The sequence below is a fragment of the Neopelma chrysocephalum genome, unplaced genomic scaffold (assembly GCF_003984885.1).
Source record: "Neopelma chrysocephalum unplaced genomic scaffold, ASM398488v2 Primary Assembly neopelma1_77, whole genome shotgun sequence".
Taxonomy (NCBI): Eukaryota; Metazoa; Chordata; class Aves; order Passeriformes; family Pipridae; genus Neopelma; species Neopelma chrysocephalum.
Window position 1 is genome coordinate 5797408 of NW_020897738.1, and position 22367 is coordinate 5819774.

Genomic DNA, 22367 nt, shown 5'->3' on the forward strand with positions numbered 1-22367 from the left:
GGCTCAACACACTGCAAGATCACATCTCTGAAACCCTCCAAATTAAAACTGAAGTGGAGTTTGGTATTGAGGAGGTTCATAGTGCAGAAACCTCCCGTATCAGGTAGGAGAAAGCCACACAAAAATTAAGCTCTTTCTTTTAGTGAAGCATCAGTATTTGTCATTGAAAAAAATAGCTCACAAAACACCTCAAGGCAAGCACAAGGCAGGTTCTCTGAAAACAGCAGTGCAACATTTAGGGTCCAATTAACTGGGACCCTAAATCTCAAACTTCTGACTTTATAAGACAGAAATTATAGAATAAAAGACAGAATAAAAGACAGAATAAATAAAAGCAGAAAAGTGTTTTATATAGCTCAGAAATTCACTTATCAAATCATGGCTGGGAAAAGTCTAAACCTTAAAACCAAAAAATAGCACTCAGTAGCTTTGTGTTACCCTCCCTTTATTTCCATTTAAGGTTTCAGTATCTCCTTCATTGAAGCTTGCCCAAGATAAGCACAAATTTTGTTAACCATTGCATCATTCTGCACATTCCTCACCAGAGAAAAGTCTTAAAACCCTCTTGTTTGGTAGAGAACAACACCCCACAGACTCCCCAATTTAATGGCCCAGAGAGTCCCATGATGGACACAGATAACAGCAATTTTAACTTCATTCCCTTCACCTTTAAGGGTCACCCTACTCCTTTATTGGTTTTAGTGGAAGCTGGGTCAGGCCATAAAGTCACAACCAGAACATCCACCCAAACTATCCTTCACTGTCATGCAGGATAATAAAGCCTCCTTCAATCCTGCCAGCACAGTCATATTTCTTCCTGGACTACAGTAATAAGTCTTACTGCTACCACTCGATAAATATTGGCTCCATGAGCATTAGCAAACATGTGATAACAGGTAATAGAAAGCCTTGAGTCATCCATCAGTACAAGTTTAATAAAATCTACCCAGAATATGAGTTCTGGATAAATGATTGGAAAACCTGCATCAACAGCTATCTCTCCTTCACATCCAACTGCCTTGTGTATTAAGGTTTTCTTAAAAGAAAAAGACCATCTGATTCCCCATCAGCACAAAATCGTGATGAATATTGTTCTCTTACTTTCAGGCTGAAAAATCTGAGCTGAAAAGCCTGTATTTATATTTAAAAAGACAATGAATCTTTATTTATATTCAAAATGGGGCTGTACCAGCAACTTGCTTTGCTCTGAAGTGCCCATTTTGGGGGTTCATCAGCACCTTTACAACAGTAACAAGAGGTGCTGTGAGATGCCATCCTGCTACTACCCAGAGTTCCTACTTTCATTTCACAAGACTTTCTCAAATAATGACATGACTCCAATAAAAAAGAAGGTAAGAAATAATTTAACACACACACGTACCAGGTACATTGGGAGATCTTGTTACTTCAGGTCCACTGAACAAGAATTTAAGCGCTGGCTGCAGATGCTGAGCCAGTTGCATTGAGCAAAATACCAAATACAACATAACCTCCTTTGTGCTTGGCATCTGTCAAGCTGCAGCTTAGCAAAAGTGACTGGAGAAAAGACCAGCCCAGAGATTTGCCTCCTGTTGCCAAACCAAATGTACTTTTATTAGATGAATGTAACAAAAATTAGCAAGAAACGCTGCACCTTTCTTTGATTTCTTCGCTTTGCCAGGGCTTAAATTTCAAGTCCAAAATTTATGAGGAAGTTCTAATAATAACAACTGACTACAACTAGAAATGGCATTTTGAAATGTGCCTAAGTACATTAATTGAGAAAGACTAAAAGAAAATTAACAAGAAGATTTCATTTGGTCAACTGCAGCTTTCTATTTCAAGCAAACTACATTAGAAATATCTTTTATTCTACTGAGAATGTCCCTCCCTGCCAATTCTCTATCAAATTATCATTAGCACTATTATTTCTGTGTTTTAATCTAGTCCAGCAATTGGAAAAATCAACATTAGCACTGAGACAATTGCAGCTTTAAGTGACTTTGGTATGATTGAAACTCAATATCATGTATTTTGTATTATAATGAATACTGAGAAATTGCAGTGTGGAAAAAAAAAAGGTCTTAAAGTGATTTGTGAATTAGAGAATGACCTTGGAAATGAGGTACTCTAAAACTGTTCAGTTTATTGTGGTGGGCTGACCCTGGCTGGACAGCAGGTGCCCACTGAAGCTGCTCCATCACTCCCCTCCTCAGCTGGGCAGGGGAGAGAAAACACAGCAAAAGTCTCTTAGGTCGAGATAAAGACAGAGAGAGATCCCTCAGGAACCACTGTCATGGGCAAAACAGACTCGGGGAAATTAGTTTAATTTACAAATAATCAAATCAGAGTAGGATAATGAGAAATGAAATCGAATCTTAAGAACACCTTCCCTCACCCCTCCCTTCTTCCCTGGTACTCCTGAAATCTCTCCCAGACAGAGAATGGAGACAGAGAATGGGGGCTGTGTTCAGTCCACCAAACATTGTGTCTGCTGCTCTTTCCTCCTGACAGGGAGGACTCCTCACACTCTGCCCCTGCTCAAGGTGGGTCCTTTCCATGGGATGCAGTTCTTCACAAACTTCTCCGACGTGAGTCTTTCCCACGGGCTGCGGTTCCTCACAAACTGCTCCAGTCTGGGTCCCTCCCAGGGGGTGCAGCTCCTCAGGAACAGGCTGCTCCAGTGGGAATCCCCCACAGGGTCACAAGTCCCTCCAGCAAACCTGCTCCAGTGTGGGCTCCTCTCTCCACAGGTCCACAGCTCTGCCAGGATCCTGTTCCAGTGCAGGTTTCCCATGGTGTCACAGCCTGCTTTGGGCATACACCTGCTTTGGCATGGGGTCCTCCATGGGCAGCCTCACCATGGTCCTCATCAAGGGCTGCAGGAGAACCTCTGCTCTGGCTGCAGTTGCCCTTGTGCAGTTTTTTCCCCCACTTTTTAAATACATTACCCCAGAGGTGCTGCCACTGCCACTGATGGGCTCGGCCTTGGCCAGGGGCAGGTGCATCCTGGAGCCAGCTGGAATTGGACCTGCTGGACATGGGGGAAGCTTCTGACATCTTCTCATATATATCTTCTCTCTTGGCTCATAGAAGCCTCTTCTGTAGTCACCTCTCTAACCAAAGCCTTGTCACACAAACCCAATACATTTATGAAAAAGAAGATGAACTGTGATTGAGATGACTCTTTAATCTAATCTAATGGAGAAAGGTAGCAAAAATTCCATGTCTGGAAGAGAAAGCCAAAGAAATCCTGACAAAACATTGATATGTTAACTGGAAATGGGCAGAGACCTCATATTTTGATTATCATGAAATTAAGACTGGAGATTCCTTCCTGAAATTGAAGAAATGCACAAATATTCCTGAGGAAAGCATAGAAGGAAGCAATTGAAATACAAAGAAAATATATAATTGTGCCACTTTTATCCCTACTGGGAAAAAGGACTTAGATATACTGGGGTCAGGTTAAACTTCACTGCCATAAACATTCCTAAACCAATTGGCACAGACAACACCCACTTGTTGCCGCTGCACCAGGGATCACCCAGAACAATCCAGAGCAGGATCCAGTTTGGTAGCTGGGGTTCAAGTTCTTCAGACCAGCAGCTCCACTTCTCTCCCTTCACTCTGCCACTGCAGCCTGGGATTTCCCCTGGCTTTCCCTGCCTCCCCTTACCTTCTGCAGGAGCTCGATTTCCTGCTGTTTGGCGTTGAGGACAGCCAAGGCTTGCTCATGCTCCAACTCCAGCTGTTGCCGCCGTTCAGCAGCCTCTCGCATATGCTGTTTCAAGGGAACAGGGAAAATTATCAGGACACTTTAATCGGTTCCAAGTGCAGCCAAACAGAATCATAGAATCATAGAATCACAGAATCATAGAATCATAGAATCACAGAATCAGCTGGGTTGGAAGGGACCTCCGAGATCATCAAGTCCAACCCTTGATCCAACCCTGCCGTGGTTCCCAGCCCATGGCACTGATGCCACATCCAGTCTTATCTTAAAAACCTCCAGGGACGGAGAATCCACCACTTCCCTGGGCAGCCCATCCCAATGGCTGATTACCCTCTCTGGAAAGAAGTTCTTCCTAATATCCAACCTAAACCTCCCCTGGCACAGCTTAAGACCGAGCCCTCTTGTCTTACTGATCTCTGCCTGGGAAAAGAGACCAACCCTCCTGTCAGGGAGTTGTAGAGAGTGAGGAGGTCTCCCCTGAGCCTCCTCTTCTCCAGGCTGAACAGCCCCAGCTCCCTCAGCCTCTCCTCATAGGACTTGTGCTCCAGTTCCTTCACCAACCTAGTTGCTCTCCTCTGGACCTGCTCCAGGACCTCAATATCCTTCCTGAGCTGAGGGCCCAGAACTGGACACAGCACTCCAGGGGTGGCCTCACCAGTGCTGAGTCCAGGGGAAGAATCACTTCCTTGGACCTGTTGGCCACACTGTTCCTGAGCCAGGCCAGGATCCATTGGCCTTCTTGGCCACCTGGGCACACTCTGGCTCATGTTCAGCTTCCTGTCAATCCAAACTCCCAGGTCCTTCTCTGCCTGGCTGCTCTCCAGCCCCTCTGTCCCCAGCCTGTAGCTCTGCAGGGGGTTGTTGTGGCCGAAGTGCAGGACCCGGCACTTGGCCTTGTGGAACCTCATCCCGGTGTAATCAGCCCAACTCTCCAGCCTATCCAGGTCCCTCTGCAGAGCCCTCCTGCCTTTCAGCTGCCATCCCCAGGGATGCAGATGTTCCCTCTCAGCATAAAAACTCCCTGGGATAACCGACAGGCAAGTGGGAAACTGGGCGGGGTTTTAATTCGGTTGGTACTTAGAGGTGTGTTGCCAAAGCTGAGCTCAGGCGTGTTGGCATCAATCTCTTTTAGGATATGCCACTGTGACATTGTGGCCTCGGTGCTGCACAAGTGAACAGGACCCATTTCACTCACCAGGCAGATGTGTTTTTTATGCAGCATTGTGCTAAAAAGTCAAAGCGTGGAAAAAAAATTGCCATGACAATTCTCTAAATGCCTCTTTATCTAGGATATGCTTCTGTCATTTGTTTTGCAAATGATGACCCAAAAGAAAGAGCTTACCTTTGCTGATTTCTGCCTATTATCTACAGCTAATTAGAGGGAACAAAACTAACACAGGTGGATTTGGACAAAAGGGACCATACAGTACTCATAAACAACTTTTAAAGTACATTTGCTGCTAATGATTCAAAGCAATATGAGAAAGGTTCTTGGGAAGAGCACAAGCTGAACAATGTCAAGATACCCTTTGCAGATAGAAATCTTTTTCATTACAGGTTACTATTATTCTCCCAACATCACTGTCACTTTCAAACACCCTTTTAATAAATGGGAGTTAAGAAAGATCTCTTTCTAGATTCTGATCTCTTCTCTGGTATTGAAGATTTTTATTTTCCAAATCACATATTATTCCCATATTACTCTCAGAGCAGAGGCAAAATGTCTTATCTGCAGCACCACGAGTTATTGCACACCAACCTATTAGAAATCAGCACTTGGAAACACAAATGCATGGCTAAAATTGACAAGAACAGCCCCAAAGATCTCCTATTGTGTACAAAAGAAAATTTTATCCAGCGTATTTCGAACCTTTCATGAGCTGTTATCGTCTGCTACATGTTACTCATAACAAAGAGGGACAGCCCAGGGGGGCTGATGTCTCTCAATCTGGATATGTTTGCAAAGGAAGCAGAAATGTCTCCAAAGCTCCATTTGGCCTCTGCTTGGGATTTATTTATTTTTATTTGATTAAAAACAACAACAACAAAACAAAAAGATTTTCCAATTCACCATTTTTGACCCTCAACTATGGATCATTTTCTAGGAGTTTTGTGAGGATTCAATATTTTGACTGTATACATTTCTGAACTGTACATACTATAATGGATCTCTTCCTGGGTAATATCTATTATCAGTATTTTATAATGACCAAAAATAATGGCTCTCATTCTCAATTTGTCTGAATGAACACAACCTATTTTGCTAACTGGTTTTACTCATGATTTAAATTAACATGAAGCTACATTTATTGAGCTCAGCAGCTTCCATCACGTCTTAAGCAAAACTTGACACCGATGGAGCATCAGCACATTTCTTAAATTCAAGAAATGGTGAGGCAATCAAGTCATTCTCACACCTCTAATTAAAGCCTTTAATTATCATAAAAAAGTCTCACTTCACTCTCTCAAGATCCAGCACCAGATTTGGTACAGCATATTTTGATACTGTTAAGTTCTTGCTACTTTTACAAAAGCTACTACAGAACATTTCTACTCCTTTGCAAAGATCAATAAATAATTAATACTGTGACCATACAGTGAATCTATAAGATGCAATAAAGAAACAGATTGTTAGCCATGATCTGTGATTCTCCACAGCTTTTAATTTCTCCGTTTCCTAAAATATGTATTTAATGATCTGGAGTTCACAGATTTTAAGGTCAGAAAAGACCATTTGGTCACCTGTGTTAACCTAGAAGTATCTCTCAGTCATTTTAGTATTGTAATGATCTACCTAGTATTTAAAGCAGCAAGGATCTCTTCACCCCAGCATCTGTCCCTCCCCTGGAAAAGAAAATAAATCTCCCCCAAACCAGAAGCAACTCCTCTGCTCACACACTGGTGTCAAATTGGGTCTCCCTGCAGATCTGTTTTGTGTTTCCTCCCTGCACATCAGCTGCTGACATTTCTTCTTCCAAGTCTGAGAAGAACAGGTTTGGGCAGTGGAGCAGGGCTGCAGAGAGCACCAGAAGGGCAGCAGGGAGAAAGCTCTGAGCTGCTGAACTCTTTCTGCATCTTCCTGCAGGCCTGGTGCCCACAATAATCACACTGCCAAGGTTTGGGTGGGTGGTGGCCATCACCTGTCTGTGCTGTCACTGCCCTTAGTGTGAGGCAGGTCAGAACTTTCCAACAGTAAATTTGCACTTCCCTTTTGCACCTTATAATAATGCTACTCTAACATCAGAAGGCGAATCCACATTTAAAAGAGCACAGAAAAAATACAGTAGGGACTCCCTATTTCAACACAGTTGTCAAACAAGGCTCTGCCCTTCCAAGGAAGTGTGAAGAAGGAACCTCTCCAGTGTATCTTTCAGATCAAAGGCAAGAACCCTGCAGCACAGGGACACTGTGCATTTATCAGTTTTATTTCAAACTACAGAGCCAGACAGCTGTATAGTATAAACTGTTTCTGAAATAGCACTTAAGGGACCTGCTTAAATGCTTCTTGTTTTTTCCTGCTTCCTCCAGGGCAGCAGGGGGATTTGACAATGAATAGCCCATCCTGGCTCCAGCTGCTGCAGAGACAACAAAGGACCCCGTTCTTCTCCTACAAAAGTGACTTTGCAGCTCTAAAACCTGCAACTGGTTGATGCAAGAACAAACTCTGACTTTCAAGCACTGACGTCTTGTTTACCAAACAGAACTCACACATGGGGCTGAATGGGGAGCAAATTCAATTCTCACCCAAGGAGTCTTATCAAAAGACTTCTCATCTGCGCTGGCAGATGGGGATGAGCACCATTACAGTGGGATGAATGGGAAAAGCTGGCTGTACACATCAGAAAATCAGGGCTCCTCCACGTGAGAGGCAGTTTTCAGAAGTTGGCTAATTCAGCAGTTCTCCGTCTTTTCTGCTTTGTTGATACATCCTGAGTTTCTCAAAAGAGAAACTGAATTTCTTTTCAGGCAGGGAAAGTAGGCTAAACATTCCTCAAAACTTTTTTTTCCAATGGCTGGAAAGCTGCAACCCATGTTTTCAAACCAGTAATTTCCTGAACACACGAGGACACACATGAAATACACAATTAACTGCGTCTGCTTGGGCAAGGTTTAGTGCTAAAAAGGAGTTGTAGGGTTTCAGATCTGTTCAAGGTAAAGGGAGAAAAGTACTGAACATGGAAAGCCAGGATCTCTGTATCCAGCAGAGAACTTTTGCTCCAGTGAAAGAAAATTTTTGAAGAAGTTCTTAAGATTTACAGAATGTAAAGGTCACAAAAACATTTTGTAGCCAGACTGGTAGACACAGCTGTCTCTAAAGTAAAATATCTTGGCAGTTGTTCATATTCTCATCCTCTTTCTCATTTTGACTTAAATAACTGCATAGTGAAAACCTACATCCAACTACTTATAAAGTATCAGATAAAGGCCTCTAAAGATGTCTCTCCTCTGATAGTTTGAGATCCCTTGTCAGTACTTGGTCTACTGTATCCCATATATTTTATCACAACTAATAGGGGCATTGAGTCCCTGAGTTATGTGTCTTATGTTTCTGTGGCTTCCTAAAAAAGCATCAGGAATAATATAAACAAGAAATAGGAGTATTGGGTTGTTGGACTTGATGTCATCACACGTACCTTTAGGACCTGCTCTAAGTTCTCCAGCTTGGCTTGGAGCTGGTGTTTTCCCTTTACAGCCAAATCTCGTTCTTTGGTCACTCTGAGAAGGGTTTCTCGAAGATGGTCATAGTCTGATTTTACCTAGGAAAAAATTAAATGTGATTACTGCCCAAAAACCTAATAAATGAAGGGAAAACTCTGTCTGACACAAATATTTCTCCGTGTTAAAATGAAGAAGGGAAAAAAGTTCAAAGAGAATAGGAAAGAAGCACGAAAAACCCAAAAGGGAATGTTCATATACATGTATGCATGGAACATTTTCTTTCAACAGGGACTACAATCTGGCAACCAAAGTGTACTTATGCATAAGTCATGTAAATTTAAATAAACATACTACACAAGGCCCAAAATGAATGACAATCAAAACATTTCTACATTCTCTGGATCTCAGAGGCATCAGAGATGGGTGTACTATAAAAAGAGACAGAGATCTAACACATATGTATAAATATAACTCACATGCATCTTTTTTTTTGGACTCTTTTTTAGTGTAAACTGATTTCAGAATAAACTCAAATATACATGATCAGCCTGTGTTAACACTTGAAATCAATATCTCTATTCAAAACCAGGTGTTCTTCTGCAACAAACCCGCTGCTCTCCCTTAAAATATTTCCATACAGAAGGTATGTAAAGGATCAGATACTCATAAAGTAGGATTTGTTTTATGATTTAAGTTACTAGGTGCTATCTTAACCATTTCAGTGTGATCCAGTCTTTTCATGCAAGATTTTGTGAATCATCAGTGATGGTGACCACTTCATAGACACACACAGAAAACAAGAAAATATATTGAATTACTTTATCCTGACAGGGAAAAGTTCTCTCTTCAAATCAGCTGAAAATCTGATTTCTTATCCCTGATCATTTTATGACTTCGAGACATGTATTGATGCAGAATAACAGGACTCTTACAGCTTGTGTTTTATCAGAAATTGCAATTTTTACATTCAGGATGAAAGCCCAGCAGAAATAAACACCTGGGTAAAAAAAAATACCTTATATTCCTGTACTATTTCCACTTCCCTGCAATGCTGATAGAAGGTAAGAAAGCAAAAGGCAGAGCACTAATATTTTCAGTGAGCAGCGTTGCCAGAATCATCTGTCCTCCTTTGTTGCTGCAACACTGCACTGAAGCAGAAACAAGGCTGGCAGAGTCATGGCCAAGGAAAGGCAAACCAGCACCATGGGCTGGCTCAGGCTCCAACCTTGGTGCAGCTCAGGTTTCCTTCTAACTCCAGTTTAGGAAGTGACAAGTTCCTTTGAGTTTAATTTTTTTTTTTTACAGTCTAAGCACCGTAATTTTTTTATTATTATTTTTAAGGAAGGAATGGCATTAAGCAATCTCTGCCATGGATATCTGCTGGAGATTTTCTAAAGCGATGTTTTGGAAGCTGATTCAGCCTTTTTATTTGCCTTCTGGCACTCTCCAGTTTGTTAACTTGCAAATTTTGCCATGGACCAAACAACCTAAATGGTTGGAGCCAGCCCTCGTATTCAGCTTTGCAGCAGGGCTCTTTGGAGTGCAGTGGACTAGAAAAAAAGAGAGGAAAATGGAACAAATCATGTTTTCCACAAGAACTGATGCAATTATTGTCAACCTCAGGATTTTTTTTTTCTGTGCACGGATTTTTCTTTTCCTCTCCCCTCGCTTTTTTCTGACTAAGGAAACTATTAAACAATGGATTTTCAGGATCTATTAACTTCCTGCATCCTTTTTATTGTATTCCTTTGCTCTGATCAGTCAGTGTGTATTGTTGAAGAATAATGGAGTGAAAACAAGAAACAATGGGGTATCAGTATTAATGATGCAATTTTGTTACTGCCTGTGATTCTCAGTTAATTTACTGAGGATTAATGAAGTACAATATTTTGAACAAGTTTCAAGAAAAGGTTGTTTTCCTCAGGCTTTAGTTTTCCCTGTCTCCAAAACAATTCATACAGCTGACCACCTTTGAAAAGAGTTTTATAAAACTTATTAGTCATCATATTGTGAATAATTTTGGGGAGCTGGTGAGCTGGGTACCTTTCTGCTCTGTGCTTTTCCCTGCTGGCAGGGAAGGGGCCATCAGAACAAACAGTACTTTATCAGGTTGCTGATGGAATTTGAGAAAGAGATGAATTATAGACAGGAAGAACTGCAGATATTTTACACATCTCAGGATCTTTCATTTAGGATCCCGAAGTCCCTACCTGAATTAGTTAAAGTTTAGGAATACACAAATGATTCTGACAACTTTCTCTTTTGGCAGCTCAGCTTTTGAACAAGGTTCTGTGTCTGTTTTAATTTTGTGGATTGGAAAGAACAGCATCAAATCTACCAAACACCTTCTGATAATTACCCTTGTTACTTCCAGAAACTCTGATATCTTTTAATGTTTCTACAGGACAGTCTTGCCACGACTTTCTCATCTGAAAATCGTGTATCACATAGGATGCTGTGATACACACATTTATATAACCCATCAGGCATCACAAAACTTGACAAGACTATAATTTTTTTTTTTTTAGATAACATTTGTTCTTGAATGTGAATTTAATGCTCTCTCCATGCAGGCTGTTTAAGAACATATGGGATATACATGAACTTGAATTACTCACAGAGCGTATCAAAACATCAATGTTCCCAGTGGCAAAAACAGTTGACCTAAATAGAGTGCCATCAGAAACAGCCCTAATTTCATGACAGAAACAGGGAACATTTTGATCTGTGATGTTTCTCTGTTCAATGCATCAACCAATTTAATTTGCATCCCGGCTCTTCACACTTACTAAATGTGCCCTCGTTGGAGTCAGTGGTGAAGGCCAGGACATTGTTAAAGTGCTTTCCACTTCCTGAACACTCAAGCAGACACTAGTTATTGAAAACCAGAACATTTCCATGAACCAGCAGTTCCTTTTGTTGGTGGAAAGCTCCATCAGCCTTCTAACCCACAATTCTGGGCATTAGAGACCTGCCAGTTTCTCAAACCACTGGCACTGTTCAGAAAACATTCCTGAGAAACCACCAGGAGAAGGGGATGATTTCAGGTGTGGTATAAATAAATTCTGACTGTATAATGTCTATTCTATTTTTACATCAAAACACTAACCCATCTGCATTCTGATGAACAGGAGAACAAGTCAGAGCCCAGTGCCACAGCACTCCTAAGGACACAAAACCTTTTCAGAAGTCCTCCACCATGGAGTGGAGGAATACCATGGTGGAACACCATTTTGTTTCACTTAGCAAAGTACCAAAACCAAACCATGTAAATTAGGTACAATTTTAGCTTTATTTGGTGATTTTATAGGTAGCCAGCCTAATACTTACTCCCTTCTACAGTCAAATTTCAGCAAGTACATTGTGCAAAAATGAGCAGTAGCTTTATCAGTGCTGCATAACAGAATGTATAAACACTCCTCCAGCCCCATTTGCTTGGATAAAGTTGGCCTGTTTTTCAGGCCAGCTCTCAAGGGTGAAAAAGAATAAATTAATTTAGGCAGGTTTTCCCCTTCAGGGCTAAGCCCTAACTCTGTTAGAATTCTGCTCCAACCTCCACATCCAGAGCTGTACAGTTTCACACATTCTGAATGGTAAAATGCAATCTAAACTGCACAGCCTATCCTCAACCTCACTGTGTGTGGTAAAAATACCCTCAGAAAAGCTGTTATGCAAGAAGGAAAACAAAAGGTTTGTTAACACTCAGGGTACACTGCTAAGATTACATGTTGTTAAAATTGTTAAAAGTCAGATTGTGCTCTTAAAACAAGTTTTGGGTTGTATTGAGGTGATATTAGGTTAGCAGTGCAGGTATCCAGAATTGTTGCACTGTACCTTTCACAGTGTTTAATACGTGTGAAGAAACCAACATCCACAGTATGATAAATCCTGACATGACAAAAGATAATTTTATTACTTAGTGGCTAATGTGCCAAAGGTTGACATTTTACCTTTATATTTTAAATTGTTTTCATTAGATTTTTTCCATATACCTCAATCTTTTCACTACAGTTAAAGACAAGTATTACCCATAATAAAGCATTATCAACTATGCAGTTCTGCAGTTGATGATAGTAAGGGGACTAACATTTTGAGTGTCATCAAGGCACTGAGCCTTCATTGCATTAATGCTGTGCATTATTCTGTCTCAGTTAGGTTATAAAATTGCCCAAGTGAGACTTTATCTTATGTGCCTCGTGAAGTAAAGAGCAAAGGTAATGTGTAAACAACAATAAAGAGAAGAGAAACACATCAGGAGAGGGGGAAATTGTAGACAGATGGATGAATAAAATTAAGTGATGCTATGATACACATGGCTTCCTCCTACCATAAAGTCTTATAACTCTGCCTTTTTATATAAAAACAATTCAAATTCATCAGTGACAGGAAAAGTCAGGTCGTGTTCGACACCAGGCGCTACACGTAAAATGTGGACTAAATGCACATTTTAAATGGACTAAATGCACAGCCATCCCTAAATTTGGGTGATTTGCACGGCCTGAGGGACCTCATCAGACCTCCTCTGGCTTGGAAATCCAGCAGTGGGCTGCTCAGATCCCAAAGAGTGCAGCGACCACTGGTTTGCCAGCTCCGAGGATGGGCTTTCATCAGAGCCCATGTGAGTAACAGCTCTGGTGATATGAATGAGGTTGCCCAGCAACTCACTTAAGCCCTGTAGAAATCCCAGATTGGAGTTTTATTTTTAGCTAAATGTGGCCCTGTAAAGTGGCTGGTTCGTGGTGTTTCTTCCCCCGAATGTGTGTGTGGGGAGCTGAGGCACGTTGGCCTCCCCTCCCTCCTGTGCAGAATTGGCCATAAATATAACCACACTGCAGTCAGAAAGAGGTTTTTTTGGTCCATAATAGGCAGAAATATTAAAATAGTTTATCTATCAGGACCTGGAATAGCTGAGGCTGTGCCATGTCCATGCCACAGGGAAAATACTGCCAAGCAGAGTTTGGGGCGTTTGCTGCCGGACAAGAGCTTCTCAACACTTTACTGAGAAATTATAAACTGCAAATTTAAAATGCAAGAAGGGTATGTGAAAAAAAAAAACCACAACTAACAGATAGAAATTTTTTAGAAAAAGCAGAAAATTTTTCACCAAGTCTCACCAGAATCCGCACAAAAGTCTTTTACCAAAACCTGATACCAATTTACAACACTAAGAAAACATGACTCAGAGGAATGATGTACCCCTCTAAAGTCTATCAGTGTCTCGAATGTTCACTTGAAAATCGCGTTTGTTCATAAAGTAATTTTTTTGTAATATATTTTTAATCAAATTTTTTTCACCCTGTCACACAGAAGCAAGGAAATCAGGAAAAAAATAACTCGTATCCTCTCTGCAGCCTGATTTCTGTAACAAATGACTGTCTGAGCCCTGTGCTCGTGGTGTTACCTGGTCATATTGCAGTGCTTTGTGGGACACACTTGCATACTGAAGGCTCAGGCGATTCTTTTCTTGCACAGCATCTTTCAGTTTATTTTCCTAAAACAGAAGCAGAGAGCGTTACAGACCATTTGTCTCCATTACAGTACATCCTATTAAGTGCTTAAGGAAGCGGTGTTTTTGCATTATTTGGTATTAACAAACTATTAAGAGCAATGTGAGGCACAGAGCCAAAGGCACTGAAGGTGCAGAAGCAGCAGATTAACTTGCAATTCCAGTCGGCTCTGCCATAAACCCACATGTTTTCAGGAGATGATCTGATTAAAGATGTGCAAGCAAAGAGAGATGACCTGACTTCACAGGCCTGGTGCCTACCAAAATAACAATAAAAAAAAAAAATCTCCCTGTGGATGTAACAGAGAGCTCAGACCTGGCTGCCTCACCTCACTCACAGCTGGGAAGGGAAAGAGCCTTGACTCCCAGAAAGAAGGAAATGCTGTCAAATTTCGGTGTTCAGAAGGAATTTTGAGGGCAAAACTCAACAACTGGAATGTATGCTCGTGTACACATTATTATATTCACATATTTCACTATTATATTCACATATTTCACTTTACTTTTAATATATATCTGTTTATAATACGTGTATATACAGGTTCTAATACAAATGCTTAGAATTAAGGTAGAGAGTCACTGTACTACAGTGACAGGCAAACCACAAATGCAGATGGAAGTCAAAAAGTAAGTCACTTATGCTTAAAGAACAAGGTATTAACTACAGCCTCAGGAATGAACTTTTATGTATTTAGACAGCAATATAAGCAGGAGAAGAGGAACAGTGAATAAAACTCAAACATAAAGGTCAAACTAGAAGGGTGGAAATGCTCACCAGGTCACACAAAGCAAAACAGATGCAGCTCAGGAAAAACCAGCAGCATCCTCTGATATTTGTGACTATTTCATTGCTGCACAAGTTCACAAAGGTGGTTGTCAGAGATTCAATATTAAATTCAATTCCTTATTAACATAGCAATGAGTCATGGGCAATCTGTAATCTTTCCATTCTACAGTGGGCATTATACATTGTCTTCTGAAAACATTGGTTATATTTCCCAAAAAATTACATTAAAGTGGGCAAAAGTTGTCCCATTTTTGAGTGATTTGAAATAATGTATGATGTTGCATCACTAAAATCCACACTGTCAGCGGATTTCTCCACTAATTCTGCTGAGGCCTTAAGAAAAACTGTTCAAGCAATGCTTTATCACAGTTTGTCTTTAAAATCCTCAATATGAAAAAAGAAATTAAATTGCCAACCAATGTAAGCACTAAAAATAGGAATTTTGAGATTCTGCTGTTAAATGTTTTTCATACTACCTGAAACCAAAAACTTGCTATTTAAAGCATATCTTTCTTAAACCAATTTCAAAACTCTCTGCATGCAAGGCACACCTTTGGAATGGAAAATAGCCTTTTCAAAGACACAAAAGTTGTTAAACTGTTTGTCTAAATTGTTTCCTAAGCATCAGAACTGAGGACCACAATCAGGAGAATTCCTTAGCTCACGCATTGGATTTTCAAAAGTGGAAATCGAATCAGTAAATATTTTTATAATGTCAACAAACTGCACAGAACAGTTCCTTGGATATGCAAATAAATCATTGTGTCCCATGGATGGCTAAAAGTCACTTGTGTGTCTGGTGTGTCTGTTCTGCACTTCACAAGGTGAAAAAAAACTACACCACCTGCTCTGAAACCCTTAAAACTGCAGGCTTTTGTCAAGCCACATTGGAATTTGACTTTAATGGATCAATTTGCAATTGCTGCAAATCAATCCTGCTCAGCTGACTTTAATGGGGAACAAGCAGTAATGAGTTACCAGGTTTTAATAATGCTATTAGAAGGAATTTCAGCCGAAATGGAGGGGTGAGGAGGTGAAAGGAGAGGAGGAGTTATTGATGGTAACCTAGGCCAGCATTTTTCACACCCTACTTAAATTCTCCAGAATGGAAAACAATTCATGAGAGATAACACAGCAACTGGGCTGACTGTTAGTCTCACCTGAAGAAAATACATTTTAGCATGTTATTTGCCAGAATGAATACAACTAGGGCAGTAACTATCCCAGTTTCATTGGTCCCTAGTTACAACCCTATTTCTTTTCACTTATATCTCTGTTCATCACAGTGGCAATTTCTCTCAGCATTCTTTTGCATTTACCAGGATAAAGCCCACCTATATTCCCCATTCCAACTAAATCTGCAGAGATGAAGAATCACCTGAAACAGGAGCAAGAATTACTGGAACACTTCTAGGCTAAGAAATACAAGACAGAAAGCCAGCAACTATAACCTGGGTGCAAGATTTCCACTTGCAGTCCTTGCAATGAGGATTTGTAATAAGTATTTGTATTTATCATCAGTGTGTTTGGAAGTGATCAGTATATCTAAAAATATTTAGATTGCTTGCTCTCAGAAAAAAAAAACCCAAAACATTAAGGAACAAAGAATAAATGACTCAGATTTTGGAACAATAACAGGTGGCAAAAGGCAGAAACTGAGCCAAAGTCTCGCAGATTTTAGCCAAGTTCCTTCACCGGGCCACGTCTTCTGGAAACAATCCAGGTCACAATTATTGGCAGCTCAGAAATTCCAAAAATATTAGTTTCAATGAGCTGACTGGAGTCATCTCTGAGCAGCAGTGAAGCCCTGCAGCTGGGACTGTGAGAGGAGAGTCCTGGGAGATGCAGCTGTGGCAGTTCAGCTCCTGCACAGGGGAGGTACCAGCCGCGTGTCCCGGGAAGAACCCGCGGGGTGGGGAACTGGAGCAGCACACGCTGCTGCCTGAGGGGTTTCTGTGCACTGCACGTGAACAGCACTTCAGAAAACACTTGTGTTCTCTCTCAAAACTCCTCATCACCAGTTTCCCCGAGGCTGAATGTTTCCAGGTGCTGGATGCACTTTTCACACACGTTTTTATTACACGCACTTTTATTATACATCTCCTTCCTCATCATCTCCTCTTCCCTTGTTCCTGTGAAATATCACCTGATTTCTGCAGAGGAGGCATCATTGCAGTTCTTGATTTTTTTGCCTGATCCATTGACTTCAGTGATTTGGTCCCTTAACAATAACTACCTCAATATTGTCCAGATTAGTTAAATATAAGACTTCAATAAAAAAACCCCAAAGTTAATCCCAGCTACCCCAGAACTAAACTCCACTCAACAAGCAATTCACATATTAAAGAAAGAGAATTAAAGTCTTGTAGAGGAGTATCCTGGGATAGAGTTTTCTTCTTGGTAGGTGGTACAGTGCTGTGTTGTGGATTAAGGTTGAGAATAATGTTGATGACACACTGATGTTTTAGTTGTTGCTAAGTAGTGCTTAATTTAAATCAAGGACTTTTCAGTTTCTCATGCTCTGCCAGCAAGGAGGTGCACAAGAAGCTGGGAGGGAGCACGGCCAGGACAGCTGATCCAAAATGTCACAAACAGCATATAAACTCAGGGGAGTTGGCCAAGTTGGATCCCAAAAGAGCTTTGAAACTTCAAACAAATTTTAAGGGATACAAAAGCCTATTGAAAATCCCATCTTCCTGCACACGAAGGCTACACTTCCTCAAGATGAAATAAATAAGAGCATTTTTCCATTCTCTCCCCTTTGCTTGGCAGCAAGCACTGAATGCATTAACAACAGGGCAACACTTCTCACTTGAGCTCTTCCAACTGCCAATTCCAAACAGAATCTCCAAGTCAACAGGGAGGAGAGGTCAGCAAATACATGGGGCAGCCCTCACCCCGACAGACGTGCTGGCTGCTTCCTCCAGCATGCCTGGGAATGCCAGGGATCCTCTGCTACAAACTTCCCCACTCTCACTTTAATAACTCCACCAGATTCCAAAGGGAACACGTAAAGAGGCACCACTCAAATGTTGCCTGGACCTGAGAGGAAATTTTGTGGGATTTCACAATTCATTTCAGAACTTGCCATGATGGAGATTGTTAAACTTGCTGACAATAAACCAGCACCAGTCCAAAAAGCAAACCTGTGGAAAGCATTACCATGCACTCTTCCCTCATCCTTTCTATTTTTTATAGAAATGGCTTTTGACTTCCTAATGCAAATTTAATGAGAGTTTTGTCCTTTTTTCTGCCTGCTGCCCTCTCTCCCCAGTTCTTCATTTATTCACTGCGTGTAACAATTCTGACAATATAATTGTGCCTAAGAAGCAACATTTCACTGGAGTCAAACGAGGTCTACCATTTAACCTATGTAAATCAATCCACTGCAGCTGTTAATAAAGACAAGTAGAGTGGAGATTAAGACTCATCCACCCAGTTAGTCCAAGACACAGTATAAAGGCAAATGCTGACCAAATGTTAGCAGACTACAGTGCAAGTGGAAAGGAAACAGCATTTCATCCTTCCAAAAAGGCTTCTTGCCAGTCTCCAGAGGCTTGACATTGGGTTTCAATGACAGTCTGTCACCACCTTTTTCATGATGTTGCTACACAATGCTCATTAAAAAAAAAGAAAAAGGAAAATCAAGGTCTTGAAGCAATTTAATAAGTAGCCTTGAATGCATCCCAAAATCTTACTATAAGACAATAAGCAATAGAAGCTGCATGTAGAACACTCTCCCCCAGACAAAAAATGAAGGTTTTGTCACTGATTAGCATCAACAAGCTACAGAACAAACCAAACCCAAACTTTTTCTAATGTACAGAGGCAGAAGTTGAACAGAGCTCAGACTGCTCCTGCTTAAGCTTTTCAGTTAAATACAAGAAGCATAAAGGGTACTTACATATATTACATATGTGGTGCCATCAATCAGGCTGCATTCATGTCAGGACCACAAGCAGCATAATTTGCAAAAGGAATCTGAAATGTCTTGAGCATGTCAGACAAAACTCCACACAGCAAGGATATCTCCCGCTGGATGTAAGGAATGCTTCAGGCATTCTCAGCCCAGACAGGCATTTTGATTTAAGAAAACAACACTAAGGCTGATCTTTTCAGAATCTGCAAAGTAAACTGAATCAGAAAATTGACAGCCCTCCCAAATGGGTATCAACACCAGCAGCCCTGCAGTGGGCTTAAAAAACACCCAAACAACCTGGTTTTTAAGGGGTGCCCAGAGCACTGCACGGGCTTAAAGGCTCACACACCAATACATATTTCACAGAACATGAGACTATTAATAAAGAGACAGCCATGAAAAATTAAATATGAGACATTAAAAATAAATTGTGTTACCTTACATATAAGTTGCATCTTTTTAAGTGCAGAAATGAAGGCAAAAATGTGTGTTCCTAACAAAGCAAAAGTAAAAACTTCTCCTATGGATATGAGGACTGACTGAAAAAATTCACGGGAGGAGGATGAGTTTGGTAGATTTAATACAATCTGACACCACTGTCTGGGTAACAAGGTTCTATATTGCCTGGAGAAAGGCATCTGTTGCCCTGTGTGCTAGTTTGCTCATCCATCAATTATTTTTGTTTTAAAAAAATGTTATACACTATTCATTTATTTGCAGCTCTTTTTCTCTGAGATTTATTTCTGCCAGTAACCTGGAATGACTGCACTGGAACACTCTGATTATAACCCCCTGTGATAGTTCTCTGTTTTGATGGCACATGAATAGAATTAATCCAAGAGCAAAGCGAAAACCTGTAGTCTACGGGTACTTAAAAAGAAAAAAATGAAGAATCTTCTGATCTTTTCTCATGTATTTTTTTTGCCCCATCAATGACTCACTTCGAAGGTCGGGTTCATCACCACCAATTCACTTTTTCTCTTCTTCTAAGAGTTACATTTAAAAGGCAAAGCTGACTCATCCTCAATAGTACACAGCACAACTACTGCAGGACCTCCCCATGGCCAAGCCAACAGAGCTGGGCTGAGGCACAGCCTGTGCAACAAAGTGCCAGAAAAACCTGCCTGATTTTATCTTTGCAATTAGTGTGTGGATAATGCAAGGAAAACACAGGCTGCCCTGCATAATTCCAACCACTGCACAATATAGTCCTGGGCAAAGTGGAACCTGAAGCAGGCAGAGGAAAATGACTTCCCAAGAGAGATGCTGCTGTTTTGTTACTGTTAGTCAAGGTTCTGACACCACTTCTGTCACATCTGACAGCTCTGCATGTGTAGCAGTGAGATAAAAGAGGGATCAAAGTAAGCTCTGAAAGATGCTGAATGTCCCCTCCCTGGCCCACAAAGGGGAGAGTTCTACCCACTACTGCCTGCCACAGTTGCCAGCCTTGACAATTAGAAAGTTACACTTTTAATAAATTACATTTTATAAGTCAGTGGAAAAATATTAAACGCGATGGAAAATAAAAAAATTAGATACTCTCATTTTTTTTAGGTGTTTTACTATTTCCATTTGATTCTTTCTCTCAGTTGTCATGATGAAGTACACATTAGCAAGCAGTACAGGAAAGTAGTTGGATATTTTCTGATGCTAACATTTCAAAATGAAGGAATTCCTACGAAGAATACTAACAGGCATACATATGTATTTTCCACTACCACTTTAAAGATAAAGGAAGAACTACTCAGAAACGCTTGCATTTTAAATAAAAGCACTTCACAATTGGATTTCCTTCTTTTTAAAAATAGGAACTTTTCCATGCAAATTATACTTTGTTCTAACAAAGGAAAACAAATGCAGCTTTACCCCTCTAATCAGTAGGCTGAATTTAGCATAAGAAACACTATATAAAAATAGCACTTCTTAAAAAGCACTGCTAAATAAGGAACACAGGAACTGTAGCAGTTTATTGGACTTGGAAATCACCAGTATCTTGGCACTGTAGCAACCAGGACCAGATGTTATGGAGGAAGCACAAACAATTAATCCATGCTATCATTTTTCACTTCAATAAAACCCTGAAGACAGCAAGTGTTGCACCACCAAGTCACTTCATTCACACTCTTTTTGTCTGTTCCTCTGGACATTATCTCCATCACAGGACAGATGAAACATCAGATTCACCAGAACTTCTGGAAGATTTCCCTGTTTTAGAATTGAATGTCTCTGATTTGCTGCTGCTCAGACCGTGCCCATCACTCAAAGCTGTTTGCCACAGTCTCCATCTTATTTTCTTCACCTCTGGCACACAATGTAAGCAGGACAAGACCCCCTCAGCTCTTTTAACAGCAAAAATGGAAAGGGATAACTTTAGATCTAAGTGCAGTGGTTTTAGGATGGCATCCATACCTGTGAATCAGTAACACACAGCAGACATTCTACCTGCAGCTCTTTATAATGAATGACCAGATAATGCTAATTCTCCTGAAGACATTCCTTTTGGATTTCATGCCTACCATTGCTGAAGGAGGTAATCATGAAGAGAATAGAAAGGCAGATATTGCCCATTATAATATTATCAAATATTTATTATTATGCTCATATATTATGATGCCTTGCCTCTGCCTTGAGGTGTGATGAATGCATCAGCTAAGCCCTATATTCAAAAGCAAAACCCAAATGTCTTTGCACACTCCCAGTCCACAACACAGGCAGTAACTGGCAGTGGGTGCTTTTGTTCTTGTTAACTCCTGCAGAAAGTATCAAACACCATCCCAACAAGCAAAGACAGCAATTGTATAAGTTATGTTTTCAGTATCATCTTTTAAAACCTTCTCAGAATTTGCACTAGAAGGTTATTATTGGACAGCTGCTTAATTCCCTAGTGAAAAAAATCATATGTAATCTTCTTGTGGAAAAGTAGGATTCAAATGTAGAGCTGATAACTGAAGAATCAATTCAAGGTAATTTTAGGCCTATCGACTTCAGAGAGAAGTGAGGGGTAAGGGAGAGGTCAAGCCTCATCAATAATGAGTTATTTATATATGTTAACAATACTTTCACTCTAGGCTGTTCCAACAACTCAAATGATGCAATATTGAGAATGCTTTCATCAGTGACCATATAGAGGTTATTTTGATAACCATGAGTTTTAATACAAGCTTCACACCAAAGTAATTCTGTCATGGACAATGCCCTGCTCCTGATTCAGCCACCCAGAGCATCTCTGCAATGTGCTTTTGATCTGTTCAAAGATCCTGAAGATACTCCTTGCCTCAAGTCAGCCAAACTACTACTTAGTATTTTTTCTAAAAACAAACCCATTTGTGTTCCACCTTTCAAATGACATTAAGGTGCTTGGAAAATAAACAAAGCCAAAGATACGATAGAAACAGATTTCTGCAGCATTTAATAGTGAATTAATCTTAAATGTAATATTACAGCAGTGTTTGCCCTCAGTCAGAATTAGAAAGTTAATCAATTTGATTTGTGGGCTGAAGCAAAATCAATATATCTTCAGGGGCTTTTCTTTCAATTCTCTTTACACTCACTTCTAAACACATTAAAATAACCTGTGTATCTGAAAGACAGAGGGTCTAATTCTCATTTACCATAGCACAGTTCTAGTTCCTTCAGGGACAACTTACATCCAAGGGAAAGAAAAATTATCCACTGCTAAGGGAGAAGGGAATGAACAAGGTCCCTGCTCTTGCATAAAGGCACAAAGGAAACATAGTGTGGCTTAAACATTAACCTCATCTGAAAGCTGGTATCGAGCTGG

The 22367-nt window shown here is 40.5% G+C and overlaps 1 protein-coding gene across 12 annotated transcripts in view; it reads right to left on the reverse strand.

Moving 5' to 3' along the window:
• RIMBP2 (RIMS binding protein 2) overlaps positions 1-22367 on the reverse strand; it is a 95519-nt gene that overhangs the window by 44343 nt on the left and 28809 nt on the right. For 9 of the 12 annotated variants that reach the window (XM_027689686.1, XM_027689685.1, XM_027689680.1 and 6 more), the window contains exons 1-2: positions 8350-8452; positions 3659-3763 (exon numbers count right to left, since the gene is read on the reverse strand). In XM_027689686.1, the coding sequence (XP_027545487.1) occupies positions 3659-3760 (102 nt within the window). In that variant the 5' untranslated portion in view covers positions 3761-3763; positions 8350-8452. Of the gene's footprint in view, positions 1-3658; positions 3764-8349; positions 8473-13775; positions 13866-22367 lie in introns of those variants that run through there. The other 3 variants (XM_027689688.1, XM_027689683.1, XM_027689684.1) reach the window with 2 other exon arrangements.